General features: G+C 41.6%; 1 protein-coding gene across 4 annotated transcripts in view; it reads right to left on the bottom strand.

Annotated features, from left to right (window-relative positions):
- CNKSR2 (connector enhancer of kinase suppressor of Ras 2) overlaps window positions 1-15,209 on the bottom strand; it is a 183,588-nt gene that overhangs the window by 125,169 nt on the left and 43,210 nt on the right. For all 4 annotated transcript variants that reach the window (XM_063126460.1, XM_063126462.1, XM_063126463.1 and 1 more), the window contains exons 3-4: window positions 6,142-6,344; window positions 4,401-4,488 (exon numbers count right to left, since the gene is read on the bottom strand). In XM_063126460.1, the coding sequence (XP_062982530.1) occupies window positions 4,401-4,488; window positions 6,142-6,344 (291 nt within the window). The remainder of the gene's footprint in view (window positions 1-4,400; window positions 4,489-6,141; window positions 6,345-15,209) is intronic.

Raw genomic sequence — 15,209 nt, 5'->3', positions numbered from 1 at the left:
TGACTTACCTTTGGGGCCGACTCTACTCACCCACTCAGAGCTGGATGGCATGAGTTAGGGCGTGACAAAGGAAGGTTCCCCAACCCCACAAGGGGCAGGCCCGGGGGAAGGTGAAAGATGCAGCACCTACCCTTGGGCCGCGAATGGCTCGCCCAACTTCAGGGGCCTGGCAACAAGTCATACTGGATGCCCGTAAGGATTCATTCCCTCTTGCAAATCATATAATAAATGTGGCCCTGTTTAAATCCAGCTGTAAAGTTGTCTCGTCTCTTATTTATTGTCGTGTCTTCTTACTCTTGACGTTCACCCCCACAAACTGGTATTCATTGAGACATTCATTGTATTTGTCATGGATTAAGTGGCTCTCCGTGCCATCAAAGGCATGCACAGACCAACTGCAGAAACTTCTAGAGCTCTCTGCTGAGGTTAAGGTTTTCTCCCCTTCTGCTCAAATAGTGATTTCACCAGGAAATAATATGAGTTGAAGGGGCAAAGTGTATTCTGGAAGAGTTGAGCTATCACACATATTAATTTTTTTCAGACAAAAAGATACTGGGAAAAAGTGTCCTATTCTGGCAGTAACAGACTCTCACTGCAGTTCAGATTATAATAGCAGTGGTCAAATTCCAATCTGAGGTCAGAGCACAGGAGGGCAGGCAGACAAGAGGAGCAGGCATCAACAAGAGTGGCCACAAAGAACAGAGGTCAAAACACAGGTAAACAGGTAAACAGTCAGTACATTACATAGTACAAGAGCAGAGACCTTAGGCAGTCCAACGCTCAAGAAACAGGGTATCAGGCAGAATCACGGTTCAGGAAACACGATGCAAGGTGGGTGGACCAAAGTTGTTCCAAGCTGGCTGCTTGCTAATGCAGGCTTTTGAGTCCACAGCCTGCTGGACCCTACCCAGAGCTCAGCATGTGCGATCAAGCCTCCTTCTGAAGAACCTTACTCCTGAGGAGTAATTTTCTCCTGAGGAGTCCTTCTCTTCAGGAGAGCACTTCATCGCACAAGAGCCCTATTATCCTGCCGCTTGAGGTGACAACGCTCCCTGGAGTCAGTGGGTTGCTCAACTTCTGCCTCAGAGGCAGAGTCTCTTTCTCCTGGCAGGGATGGCCCTGCAACCACCTCCCACAAGGGCTCAAGCTTCTGTGAGGCTAATGGCAGTCCCTGTCTGGGGCGTTGACTTCTAGGGCATCCTGGGCTTCCCTCTGAAGAGGACTCCTCAAGTAGCGGCATGACAGAAAGGAGGTGGGCAAATAAAGTACCTTGTTCCCTGCCCACCCCACCCCACCATGGTGCTGCCTATAGGTTTTACCTCCCACTCTTCATATTGAGGAAGAAGGGAAGCTTGTTTTCCTTCCTAAACAACCATGAAGACATCCATGGATCAGTAACAGGAGAGCATCACAGCAGGAGAGCGGGAAGGATGTGTGACTGCACAGAGAGCCACTTGATGAGCATCAGTTACAGGCAAATATAAACCTGTATGGTAAGGATCATTTCACAATCCTCAGAAGCAGTATACGATCTACAGCAAGAAGAGGGGAAAGACCAATGGCATATATAATTCTTTGTTCTACCCATTACCATACTACTTTTAGTGTAGAACCCTGCAGGCTAAGTCAACGCCAATTCAGCATTGACTCAGAGAAAAATCCCACTGTAGCCAAGTCATTTTGTCATATGGCTGAGTATCTTTCTGAGTATCTTTTCTGACACCCTGCTCAGCTAGCTGTTTCAGTGCTTAGTCACCACTTGTTTCCAGCTTCCTCCATGCTCTGCTATCACCAGTCATCTTTAAATTGGAATAAATTAGTGAGAAACTACAGAAATGCACTACAATAATTGTAATATATCTTTTATCTAATAAACATGAGAGAAATATCTGGAGAAGAACTGAAAGCACTCACACCTACACTAAATTTAAAGATGGAGGCCTAATGCCTGAGCTACAAAAATGACAGGTGAAACTTCTAGAAAGAAGGTGAAAGATGCCCACACAGCTGTCCCCTGGGGCAATATTCTTCTTTCACCTGAAATATGAGAACACGCTAATAAGCACTGTGAGCCAAATCACCTACTGGAAGCCTTAACTTTGGTAGGAATGGAATTTTTAAAAAAATCCAAACTCTAACGTTATGAAAAGATTTTGACTGTACACATAATTCATTATATAACCTGTGAAAAAAACTCTTGTTGCCAAGGAGACAGACTTAGGACAAACAGTTCTATGCATAGTGCTTAAAGAAAAGTGGAAACCAATCAGATTTTGGTACATGCTGTTTTGCAAATAATACGTATAGAAATTGCAAACCCAAAGCCTTTTCTCTTCACCCAAAGCAGCATGTGCAAGGGGGCTGGGCTAGCAGCAGGGATTTCAAAGGAAATTCCCCTACTCTAAAGTTCCCAAAGCCCTGATCAACAGATTGGCGTAAATCGATCAGCAAGATTGTGAAGTCAAGATGAGCTCTGCTTCACAAAAACAAAATCTGGAAGCTTTTTTGATGTTTAGAAAAATCAACAGATTAAATCCAGAAATGGCTCCTTCTCTATCTACTGCCTCCCACACACAAACCCTATCCTTCATACTTCATCCTTAGATTGTAAGCCTATGCGGCAGGGTCTTGCTATTTACTGTGTAATCTGTACAGCACCATGTACATTGATGGTGCTATATAAATAAATAATAATAATAATAAATAATAATAATCTTAAGCTATGTTAGGAAGTTACACCACACTTTTCTCAGGTGAACTTGACGGGGGGGGGGAATCATGTTTTGCAAAGTGTCTATCTTAAGAAGCAGACTGAAACGGCATGGCTCAAGGTTCACTGACACTTTCACATTCAACCAATCTGGTACTTCAGAATGCGGCTACAAAACCACATGATCCATATAAATAATACATGGGGAAAACCTGGCAGTTCCGATTCTATAATCAACATCCAGCAGGTAAAGAATGTTTCACCCGATTACATTGACCAGATCCCCCTTTGCAGATCAGATTTAATAAATGTACCCGATTTTCAATCCATATTGTTTCACTTCCTTCACTCACAACCAATCTCAAAGTATGGCTATAAAAACAAATTGCCCATCATTCTCACAAAAGTTTCTGTGATTTGATATACATGCCCCAGCCAGCCACACTGGTTGGAGATGCTAGGAGCTGTAGGACTTATTTCTATCTAAATATGTATAGGATTGCACCCCAAATGTGTTTAAAGAAGGATGCACACAAGGTTTATTAAATCCTTAAGACAAAAGCAATACAAAGTAATAGCTACAGACACTAGTAAGAACTTGCACGTGTGGATATACCAAACTTAGAATAGTGGAGATGTGAATAATGTCTTACTAAAAATTGTATTATTATTGAACTATTATTTGCAGCAAGTATGATAGATCCAAATCCTGAATAAGGGTTTCATTTTGTCAATATGCAACTACAAATAAATATAGCCAATGTCCAGAAACACCATATTATTCATGTACACAGTGACCTAATTATGAAAGCAATCCATACAACAAACCCAATCACCACTTTATGTATGTTTTCAAACATACGAATGCAAGAACCATTTTATTTCATTCTCCAAAGAAGCACTGTATTCATCCAACAAGCAGTGCTTCAGGCGAAGTTTGTATGCCACCCTGAGATCCTAGTAATATAGGGCAGGATACAAATGTTTTAAATAAAATAAATAAATAAATATCAAATGCTATAAGGTAAAAAGTAGGTTTGCTCCCTTGACACCTTCAAAACAAGGTTCAAATTTCGATGCAGTATAATAACTTCCTAATTAAGCTCACTTCACTCCTAAATGTAAACAATAAAAAGTCAGCATTTAACTTAAACATTACAACCCCAAACAAGGAAAATTACGTTTGGCCACAAAGATATAGAGAAATGCATGCTCAAATAAATCTACATTTCCTGTAGGAAATGTATCCCAATTTAGTAGGTGCCAACTTTACAGGTGCAAAAGCAATCTTTCATACTTGCCAAAAGGATATTAGTAAAAATGAGATCCAACAAAAGACAGATTAAGACAAAGCAATTATATTTTCTTTCAGTATAGCTGATTTTTCTCCATTTTAGTCCCACTCACTTTTAATAGATCAAAGCCATCTTATATGCAAGTATGCCAGTGTTAAAACTGCCTGGTGGTGTACACTAACAGTCGAGAGTAATCGTGAATATCATTTTTTTTTCCACTGCAGGAAAAGTACATAAAATGAAGTATAATAAAATTACTAAGTAGGAAGTTGCAGTGTGGACCTCTTCATCATCATTAGGTGAAGATAAATGTTTTGACCATAAAGGAGAACTGTCTTTGAAATCTTTACACATGGAATTTATATATAAAAAAGGAGATGTAAGAGGTCTCATACCTGCTGTACGATTGTTGTTAGTTCTAGACAGAGTTGTATGACATTATTTCTTGTTACAGAATAATCTGTCACAGCAGCAAAAGGTGATCTAGAAAAAAGGAGGTGAATATTTAAATAAAAACCATCTTTTTATTATAGTACTCAGTACACACAAACCAACAATATTGTGTATTTAATTACAATTAATAATGTGCATTTAATTACAATTTAATTGCAACACCAGATTACGATGCTCAGTCTTTGCTGAAACTTATTCCTTAATAGTATTATTCATAGTGTTTTTTGACATTCTGGTTAGGCCTAACAGCAGTATGATCTTATTGTGGCCTTTGAATTTTCCAAATGGACAACTCAGCTTCTTACAATTTTTGTGTGTTCTGAAGAATACTGCAAGAGAAGGATTTTAAAACTGGGGGAAAATTAACTTCTACCACCTGAAAATGGGACTTCGCCTCCAACTCTCGGAATTAAGAAATTGCCTTCTGTTAACTCTGTATCTAGTGCAGCACCTAGAATTCATCTGCAGTTTTGCTAACATAAAATCTAAGCATGCTTCCCTTTTCTTCTGCCCTGTACTTTCTGATTCAAGCTTATTTGGCTTATTTTTATTGTTTTGATGGGGGAGGAGTTTGGTGATTGTTAACTGCCCTGTGGATTTATAAACTGAAAAGTAGGATAGAAACATTTTAAAGGAATAAATAATAAAGAAACAAACAAAATACCGTTTACTATCATTATTTTGCTCCTTCATAACAGATGAAGACATATCGACCTGTTTCAGACAACATGGCAACCCAGAGCATGGGTTGTTTCTGAATTGTAGATTATTGAGTTGTATGAACTCAGCTTCACTAACAAACCATGGTTTGTTAACCATGAACAATCCAGAGTTAACAGCAAACAAAACATTGGTTCTCTTTGTTGGTTGGTTGTGGGTTAACAAACCATGGTTTGTTAGTGCAGCTGGTTTCACACAATACAACAACAACCCACAATTCAATGACAAACCATACTCAGCCCATAGTCTGGGTTGTCATGCTGTGTGCACAACCTCATATTCTCTCCTCCACCACTACCATCAAAGGGCCAACTGCCCTGAAGGAAGGTTCCTGATATTTCTTTAAAAAAAAGATTAATATTGTTTATTGTGATTTTGTTCTTTTTGTTATTTGTAAGCTGCATTAGCGGGATTTGTATCTTGAAAGGCTGCATATAAATAAATAGAGGGAAATTAATAAATTAAATAAATATATTCTAAAGCAGCCTCTCGAATCTGGTGCCCTGCAGATGTGTTCGACTAATTCCCAGAATCCCTTAGCCAGCCATGCTGATTGGGTGTGTGCAGTGCAACACATCTGGAGGGCACCATGTTGGGGAATGCTGTTCTAAAATGTGATGGGTTGATTGAACAAACAATTGCGTAGTATTCAGTATTTGTTCTATTTAAAGTAGACCCATAGGGACTTAAATTAATCCTGACCTTTGTCTACAGTCTGAGGCATTTCTTTTCAGGACAGAGAACTTGTGTTCAAACTTCAACCATATTTACAGTGTGCTCTATCGTGTCCCAATATTGAGATCTAGACTAATATAGTGATAGTTTTTTCTTTCTTTTTTTAAAAGCAGATTAATTTAAATTGCAGCTAGAATTTAAATATAAAATTCTAACATTTGCATGTGACTGTGTGTGTTAATGCAGACGTCTGCAATAGTCATCCACAAAACTCCTAAAAGGATTTACCTGTCCAGCCAAGCCAGGAGACTTTTCGCTGCTCCAATCAGATCCACCACTGAGGTAAGAAAATCGTTTGGTAATTTTCTGCTGGTCCTCCCGTCATAGTGACCACTTCTCCTCCTTCCCGCGATAAAGTTCTGGAGATTTTTGGCAGATGCATTTAGCTTGTGAGAAAGTGTTTTTAAGTTTTCAGTTTCCAATCCATAGTTCTGCATTTAAAAGAAAACGGGGGAGGAACGTTAGTTCTTCATCTTTATAGAAAGCACTGGGAGAAAAGAATGCTTTAAAACCTAACCACGCATGGCAATTAGCAATGCATCTATTTCTCACTTTAAAATTTACTTGTACATTTTGTTTCCAAAAAAGATCTATGGACTAAGCAAAAGAAGAACACTATAAAAGATATAAGTGCCCGAAAGGAGGGGGGGGGGGAAGGTAGGGAAGAACAAATGTATTTCTCTTCTGTAGTGCAGCTGTATGCCATTGTTTAAGCTCTCTATTGAACCACTTTCATTTCATCTGTGTGACTTAACATGTGAGGCACTCATTCAATACAAGAAAGTGGATCTTGTGTCTCATGTAATCTAAAATGTAACTATTAACTGTGAAGGGAAAAAAAATGTCTCTCTTATACTCAGGTGATAAAGCCTGTCCTTTAGCACCTGAGTATAGTCACGTGACATAGTTACAGTAACAGGTAAAACCATGCCTATTTATAACCACAAAATCATTTTGTGTTACATGGAGTGGGGCTGATGCTGTTTTGTCTGATTCATATCTTCCCTGAGTATCAGTTTCTGAATATTCCAAGGAAATATTTTCAGTTTGAATTATTCTTATTATGCATATAGTTAAAAAAAACAGGGACACTAATGTTAATGTTGTTACAGAACATCTATCTACATTAAATCACCTTAATCTAGATGCTGATGTGGACTGCATAGTACATTCAGAGCTAGCTCAGGCCTTTTCTAGACCAGCGGTTATCCCGGGCTGATACCCGGGATCGCTCCTGTGCATCCAGGGCCAGATCTACACTATTGCTTTAAAGCGCTTTATAACAGTTTTATAGCGCTTTAAAGCAGTTAAAGTGCTTTATAACTGTTATAAAGCGCTTTAAAGCAGTAGTGTAGATCCGGCCCAGATGACGCACATGGGATCCTGGGCTCAGGCAGGGATCAACTCTCCCTGGCCCCCGGATATAGGCCTACCTTTTGGCACTGCTTTTTCCCGCGGTCTCAAGCTGAGCCCGAGACCGCAAGCATGTGGCCCGTTTCCGCAGCTTTTCCCGGCTCCACGCGATTACTCACGCGGAGCCGGGAACCGTGCATGGGGCGCAGCACTGGGGAAATCATTTTTTTAAAAAAAAAAACCCTACCTTTACTGGCTCATGCACTCGTGCACAGCCAGCCCTTTAAAAGTAAAAAAATAATAATGGCGGGTGAAACGGCTCTCTTGTTGAGGTCATCTCGCCTGACGTGTAAACGAGGGCAGGATCTCGCATTATTCACAATGCGAGATCACCCCTCCTCCGTCCTGGAATATGCGGTAGGTCTAGCAAAGGCCTCATTCACTTCAATAGATAAGTCAGCTCTGTGCACACCTACGGTGCACAATCCAGAACTAAGATTCCTCAGGTAAGAAGGACAATCCTTGCTGGCTAAAGAACTCTACATGCAGACAAGAAATGTGTGTTTTATGTTTTGTGGTCTTTTAAAAAAATGTTTTTATTTGAATTGATTTACTTATATTGTTTCTTTGAAAACAAATGAAATAAAAGTAAATTGATTTACCTTTATAATAAATTGGGTTATAAACACTTAACTAATGTTAATGATGATTTCATTTCAAGAACCAGGATTCTAAAATCTCAGGGAGAACTTCCACAGATAAGGAAGCTGTCCTCTGCAGACAGTCAGCCTCAACTAGTAGAAAGCAATGAGAATCATGAGGGGGGAGTGGGGCTAGCAAGCTCATCCTTGCTTCCCTTCCTCACATGTAGAGCTTACAAATGATGAGAATGATATTAGAGCTAGATCCTCACAACCATCTTAACTAGCATACTTGCAGGTCCTTTTCCCACCACTGTCATGTCTTTCCCTAAAGCTGCAGTCTCAGAGAAAGAGTCTGATTCAGAGATAGAAGAATCAGATTTAGGGTCTTGTCAAGTTTTGGATCGTCAGGGTGTTGGGAATTCATCTCTGCTTGGTTTCACAGTAGACTGCAGTGAGAGTCAGGAGACAACTCTTCCTCCTCATCAGCCAAAGCTAGCCTGGGGAGAAACCCCCAAGTCACCTCAGCCCCTGGAACATTCTTTGATAAGAGGTCAGGAGGCAGACTCGGCCAAAGAAGGGGTGTGCCCAAGACTGAAAAGATGAGAGGAAAAACAACCAGTCAGGCAGAATTTTCAACTCCAGGCTATTTTTTCTTCTAGGCCAGGATTGACAAGTGAGGAATCTAGTCACAGAGTCCCTGCACAAAAGCTGGTGTGCAGGCAAAAGAGGTTTGAAGGTACTATGACACTGATCCTGGACACTCACTTTGATGGACTATTCTTGAAACATGAACTATTACATGCCTTGAATCCTGTGTCTTGGGACCCTCTCTTGAAATATACCACAGGAGTTTAAGACCCTGTTTCTGAGTCATTTGGATTATCTGAGTTTATTTGAGTTTGGGCTCACAAAGAACTCTGATCCTGGGACTCAGGTGAAGTGCCTCTGTTAGAAATCTGATGTAAGAAAGCAATTTCTGTTACTCTAAACATTAGGGGTGTGCTCTCTGCCCTGGAATTATCTGGTAACCGTGAACATCCGCGGAGCATTCAATCTTCCAGAGCAGAGATTGACCTCTTCAAAACCCATCGATTAATTTCAGAAAGGAGACATGCCCAATCGGCGCTTCTAACATCTCCAAAATTATCCAACTGCTTTTCAGGCATCAATGCTGTGTGGGTGTGTCTGAATTGAATATCTCCATATTTGGAAGATGCTGAGTGGAGTGAGGAGTAGCTTTGATATTGATATCTGTGGCTAACCAATTAGGAATTGCCACAGCACTGTCCGTGACCATGGTCTCCTCCAATCGCAGTGTTCAGCGGAGTTGGAAACACTAACTGGCTGCTGGTTCTGGCTGGGGGGCGGGGGGGAAGGGAGCGCGTTTCTGCTCAGATTCATAGAAGTCAATCATCCACAGGGAAAGTACTGCTGGGCTGGCTGGCAACATGAGTGAGTAACCTTCTAAACCTGAGTCATACAGGCTCTTTATTTCAGTTAAACTATTACTGCTATGCCTGGCTGGGCTTCCAGAGCAGCGGGGGGCGGGGAGGGGCTCTGTCCAATAGATCTGGAGGACACCAGGTTGGAGAAGGCTGTAGTAGAAACTTCCACCACCAGCAGTCAAGCTCTGCATCCGCAAAGTAAAGGATAAAAGCTCCCTCCATAAATATGCAGGGGTGGATTAAAGGGGGGGGGGGTTAAGGGGAATAATGGTTTGAGGGGGGAAATTTAAAAAATCCTAAAAAATGAAGGCATGAATGGATCTGCTACAAACGTGGCATGCCTACTTAAGAGCTAACATCACGCTAAGTTTCAACTCTTTATCTTTAAAAATGACTGGTTTGTTTGTTTGTTTTTAAAAAAATACTTTTAAAACCACAAACTTTTAAAAAAATCCTAAAAAATCAAAGCTTGAAGGGGTTTGTTCCAAATTTGGCATGTCTAAAGACCTTCTTAAGAGCTATTACCGTGCCATGTTTCATCTCTTTATCTTTAAAAATGAGGGAGCTATAAGCATTTGATTAATTTCCATGGACTAGAGCGGTTATCTGAAAACGGGCAGTTCTCCGACAGGTAATTCAATGGGGCAGAGTAAAGGGAACTACTCTGAAATCGGGGCAGAGAATCATCTCAATGGAGCTGTGATTTCAAGGCAGAGAAGACTCACTTTGCACACCCCTACTGAACGTGCATGTAGTTGTTATTGTTGTGGGAAGTAGGGATGTGCTCCACTTCTCCTCGGACCGGAGAAGCAGGAGCGGATCGGGGGGGCTTCGCTTCCCCTTAAGGTGGAGGCGAAGAGGATTGGGGGAGCCACGGAGCGTTGCGGAGCATATCGAGGTGAAGGCGGATCCTTCGCCTCGATCCAGAGCTCCGCAAAAAAGGTAAGTGGGGTTTACTTGGCCTGGCCACTGTCGCTGCTGCCCATGTGGCGACGGCGGCAGAGCCAGGTAAGGGAGCAAGGGGGAGGGGGGTCTTACCTGCGTCCGTCCGCGGTTCCGCAGCTGCTTCAACTGAGCCCAAGGACTCAAACAGGAAGACTAGGCCGCAACTGCAGCCTAGTCTTCCTGGTTGAGTCCTCGGGCTCAGTTGAAGCAGCCGCGGGACCGCGGACGGACGCAGGTAAGGGAGAGGAGGGAGGGGGGTTTACCCAGCCCTGCCGCCGCCGCCCGTGTAGCGACGGCAGCAGAGCCAGGTAAGGGGGCAAGGGGGAGGGGGGTCTTACCTGTGTCCGTCGCGGCCCATCCCAGCTTCACTAGAGCCCGCGGCTCAACCGGGACACAGGTAAGGGGGAGGAGGCCTTACCTGATGCCACTCCCCGCCACTGCAGAGCTCCGATTCGGAGCCAGAGCTCCGCAGCGGAGCGGAGTGGCCCCCAAGTGGATTGAGGCGGGGCGGATCGGGCGCGAAGAGGATCGGGGGGTCCGTGCACACCCCTAGTGGGAAGCCGAATCTGACAACCACACAGAAAGTTAGAATAGGGATCTGTGTTGCATTTAGTTTCTGCTTTCAGAAAGGTGGTGTAAGGCCCTGGGTCCTTCTCCCCACACCTGTGCATTCTATCCCCAGCCCAAATTCTCAGAAAATCAAAGTGCATGTTACTTTAAAGATGTAGCTAGGATGTTGTTGTTGTTTTAACTCAAAAATAAGCTCATATGGATCAGGATCCTAGAGCTGTGGGGAGCGGCCTATGCTTGCTCTTTGCCTATGCCTGCAATTTCCCTTATCACTGGATGCCATTTTGGCAATGTAAATTGGTGGCACAGGGGGCCTGATTTGGATTGGGACCACAGCAGTGAGGGCAAAGGCTTAAAGTCTTCCTACCACCTCATGTTAGGGTCCCAATCTGTGTAGCAATATGTAGTCTTCCCTTTTGAAGTCAAATTTCATAACTAAAGGAATAGTCATGGCACATAGACATAACAGAATTCCAATAGAAAACGTTGGAGTACTGTTAGTATTCTAGCTTCAGACTGAAACTGAACATACCCAACATAGCTTTGGCAGTAATTGCTGCCACAGACACTGATGGGGCAGAAATTTATTTATTTATTTTTATTTATTTATTACATTTTTATACCGCCCAATAGCCGAAGCTCTCTAGGCGGTTCACAAAAATTAAAACCATAATAAAACAACCAACAGTTTAAAAACACAAATACAAAATACAGTATAAAAAGCACAACCAGGATAAAACCACGCAGCAAAAATTGATATAAGATTAAAATACAGAGTTATAACAGTAAAATTTAAATTTAAGTTAAAATTAAGTGTTAAAATACTGAGAGAATAAAAAAATCTTCAGCTGGCGATGAAAGGAGTACAGTGTAGGTGCCAGACGGACCTCTCTGGGGGGCTCATTCCACAGCCGGGGTGCCACAGCGGAGAAAGCCCTCCTCCTAGTAGCCACCTGCCTCACTTCCATAAAACCATAGTACATTTGAACTGCAGCTCAGAATTTCGCCAATGGAAGGCACACCACCTCGACAAGCCTTAGTAACATACATAAGTAGGGTTTACCAGCACATGAAAAAACACAGATGTGATATGCCAAACCACAGCTTGGAGTACAAATGTGTCAATTTTCAGCACTTTTTAACTTGCTGCACGTGTGGCAATATTTATAAGGTTGGTTTGAAACTGCACAATTGTGGAACTCATCAGGAAGATCATGAATACTAGTACATGTTTTAATCTTGCAAACTGCCTTGAGTCCAAGTACTGGGGAAAAGGTGGGATGATGATGATGACGATGATGATGATGATGATGATGATGATGATGATGATAATAATAATAGGCTTCAAGTTATTGCCTCAACCGGGGTAATTTTTATAAACAGTAAAATTTTGATTCTTATAATGGCAAAGCCTGTTTTTCACCTGAACTAAAGAGGCTTGTGCCCCTTTAAAAAAATAATTAAAGAAAATTTCATGTCTGCAACAGATTGCTATATTGGGGTACAAGTGTACAACAAAGCTCTGAACTATGAACTCTTTTACACAAGTCTCTTCCCCACTAAAATGTACAGAGCTCATTTCTGAATGAAGAGAAGGAAAGTAGATCCTTGCATTGCACTGGATTGCATTGTGTTTAAAATAAACATTGAAGATTTTTAAAGAATAAATGTATTGGTTGCATGATAGCAAGTATATTGAATTTTGCTTCTCCTGTAACAGTGAAAGACACATACATCTGTGCCCAAAAAACCAAAAACAAATCTCCATCAAGCTGTAGTGCCAGGGTGGGCAACTTGTGGCCCTCCAGATGTTTTAGCCCACCTCTGCGATAGTGACTGGAAACAAAGAACGTATAACCGTAACCGGTTTTGTGAACCACCCAGAGAGCTCCGGCTATTGGGCAGTATAGAAATGTAATAAATAAATAACTAAACTAGATTCTTCTCTGTGAGTCTGTCTTCATTATACTTGTTCACAATTCATTAGCTTGGCAGAAGTTCCCTATGTGTACCTATTTCTTAAGTCATACAACAAACCTTGTTTATTATATGTCATTTCTGCCTGCCATATCTGTGAGATTACTGAGATGTTGGTGGGCTGCAAGACAGTTGTGGTGTATGGCAATTGACAGCTCTGGGGCTGTGACAATGTTATGCTTTAGCTCTCCTCTCCCTGTTCTGACATTAAGACAGAAAAAGTCACTTTTCTGCTGCTTTCATTACTCACTGGGAGTAATACTCACCACATGTCACAAATGCAGACAGCTCAGAAAAATTGCAAATACTTACTACCTCAGATCCTGTAACTTTAGGGGGAGGGGGAATACTATCTTGGGCAGATCTGCCCTCTCAGCTTGATGGAATGTCTGTATTCCTTGCTTAAATCCTTCACAGTCTTCAGCAGACTTGCAGGGGTACACAAATTGGTTTCTAGCATGTGCAGAGGACTTGATGGGAGAGGCAGGGATTTTCCTCATTTTTGCTAGGGAATGGAAGTGCTAAGATAGCCTCCTGCTGTTTCTTATCAGCTCTGAACCTCAGCACAAGCGAGAGCTCAGGTCACGTAATGTGTGCTACTGTGCCTTCTTTTTCATAAAGGGTGTGAGGGGAACTCATCCTTGGAAAGCTAATGAGTATATTTCTGGATTGATGTTAAAGAATAAGAAGCCTTAAATATAAAGTGTCACTTTGCTGCTCACTTTATGCCACAATCCATACACATGTCACTCCTGATACAATGTGCTGTTATGTTGTGTGTATGTGTACCAAGGTAACTATGCTTTTAAAACAGAAAATTAACTGGAGCTAAATCATAACTATCCAGTTGTCACAAGCCCCATCAACTGTCACACAATCAATTAAAATTCTATTATAATAATATGTATATATTTTAATAGTATCTACACACTACTATAGGTCCAAATACCAGGAACACTGTCAACAGTTCATATGTTTGCACATTTTCCCTTGTGCTGTCACTTGCCAACAGTGACTTTCTACAATACACAACAGGGATAGGCAACTTGTGGTCCTCCAGATACTTTGTTTTACAGTTCCCACCATCCCTAGCCAGCAAAGCCAATGGTGATGGATCATTGGAGTTGCAGGCCAAAATATCTGGAAGGCCACATTGTCTACCCCTGGTTTAACATGGAACAAATACAGTCTCTGCATAAAAGAATGGTCATGAACTGGAAATTAAAAATGGCATCACAATATCAGTGGGTGAATATTTTAATCTCCAGAAATTTGACTTCTAACCTCAAGGTCAGCATGGATAGGAACCAACAGAGATCTACCCACTGGCAGCGAGGTGACCCTCTGAGAAACTTGTGTTTCTGGTCATTGGGAGGTTGCTCTCAGAAGCACTACATCACCGCCACCGACATTAGGGTCTGTACGCACACCAGGAACTGGTGGTGCTCACCACCACCAGCAGGTCCCTGTTGGATCCTATCCAATAGTTTGAAGATTAGAGCTGGTTAAAGTAAAAATTCTAAGTTAGAAAATTTAACGCAATTTTAACACAAGTGAAGCTGTATCTTCTGCCTTTAACCAGGATTGAATTGGCTAAACTATAATTACCTTACATTTGGTGTCCTGCAGATCAGTCTGTCAGGTTATATGTCCCTGAATATGTTGATCATAGCCTCAATTAATTTAATGACTGATTTATATATGCTATCTCTGGTTTCAGATTTTTTTAAATCTTTTAATCTTACCTAGTATAAAAGTCCCATAGTATCCACTAGACAAGAGGTAGGCAACCTTTTCGGCATGCAGGCACATTTGATATTTTGAAACAGTGTCCCAAGCACAACACAAATTGCCATGGTAGATAAAATGTTGAGAGCACCCCTTTCTCTGGATTTCCACTCCACCCACACCCCCAAGCTATTTGTTTGACAGGGTACCAATTTTTCCAGCTCTATTTAAGTCAATGGAGTGGGTGCCACATTGCTAACCCCTGCTCTAGTCAGTGTCTCAAGTCGTTTCCTGATATATGCACACATATTGACCGAGTTTGCAAGTAATGATTAACTATGGGTTAAACAATCCATAGTTAATTTGGGCTGCCCAAGAATAAGTGAATATGCTGCTTCTGGCCTGCTTGCTACTTCAGCTTTGCATTCAACTTTGTTAAACAACAGCCCCATTCCTGGGTTGTTCAGCATGACGTATGAACCTGGAACTCTGGGTTGTTGTGGGAGAAATAATCCAGAGTTTTAATCCATGATCTGTTGCATTTCAAAATGAACGTTGTGGACCAAGGTGATAATTTGATGTAAGAATTTAAAGTTAATTTTAATATAATGTAAATTTTAAAAATCAAAATAGA

This window comes from Elgaria multicarinata, chromosome 5, assembly GCF_023053635.1.
Source record: "Elgaria multicarinata webbii isolate HBS135686 ecotype San Diego chromosome 5, rElgMul1.1.pri, whole genome shotgun sequence".
Classification (NCBI taxonomy): Eukaryota; Metazoa; Chordata; class Lepidosauria; order Squamata; family Anguidae; genus Elgaria; species Elgaria multicarinata.
This window is presented reverse-complemented; position numbering and strand designations above follow the sequence as displayed.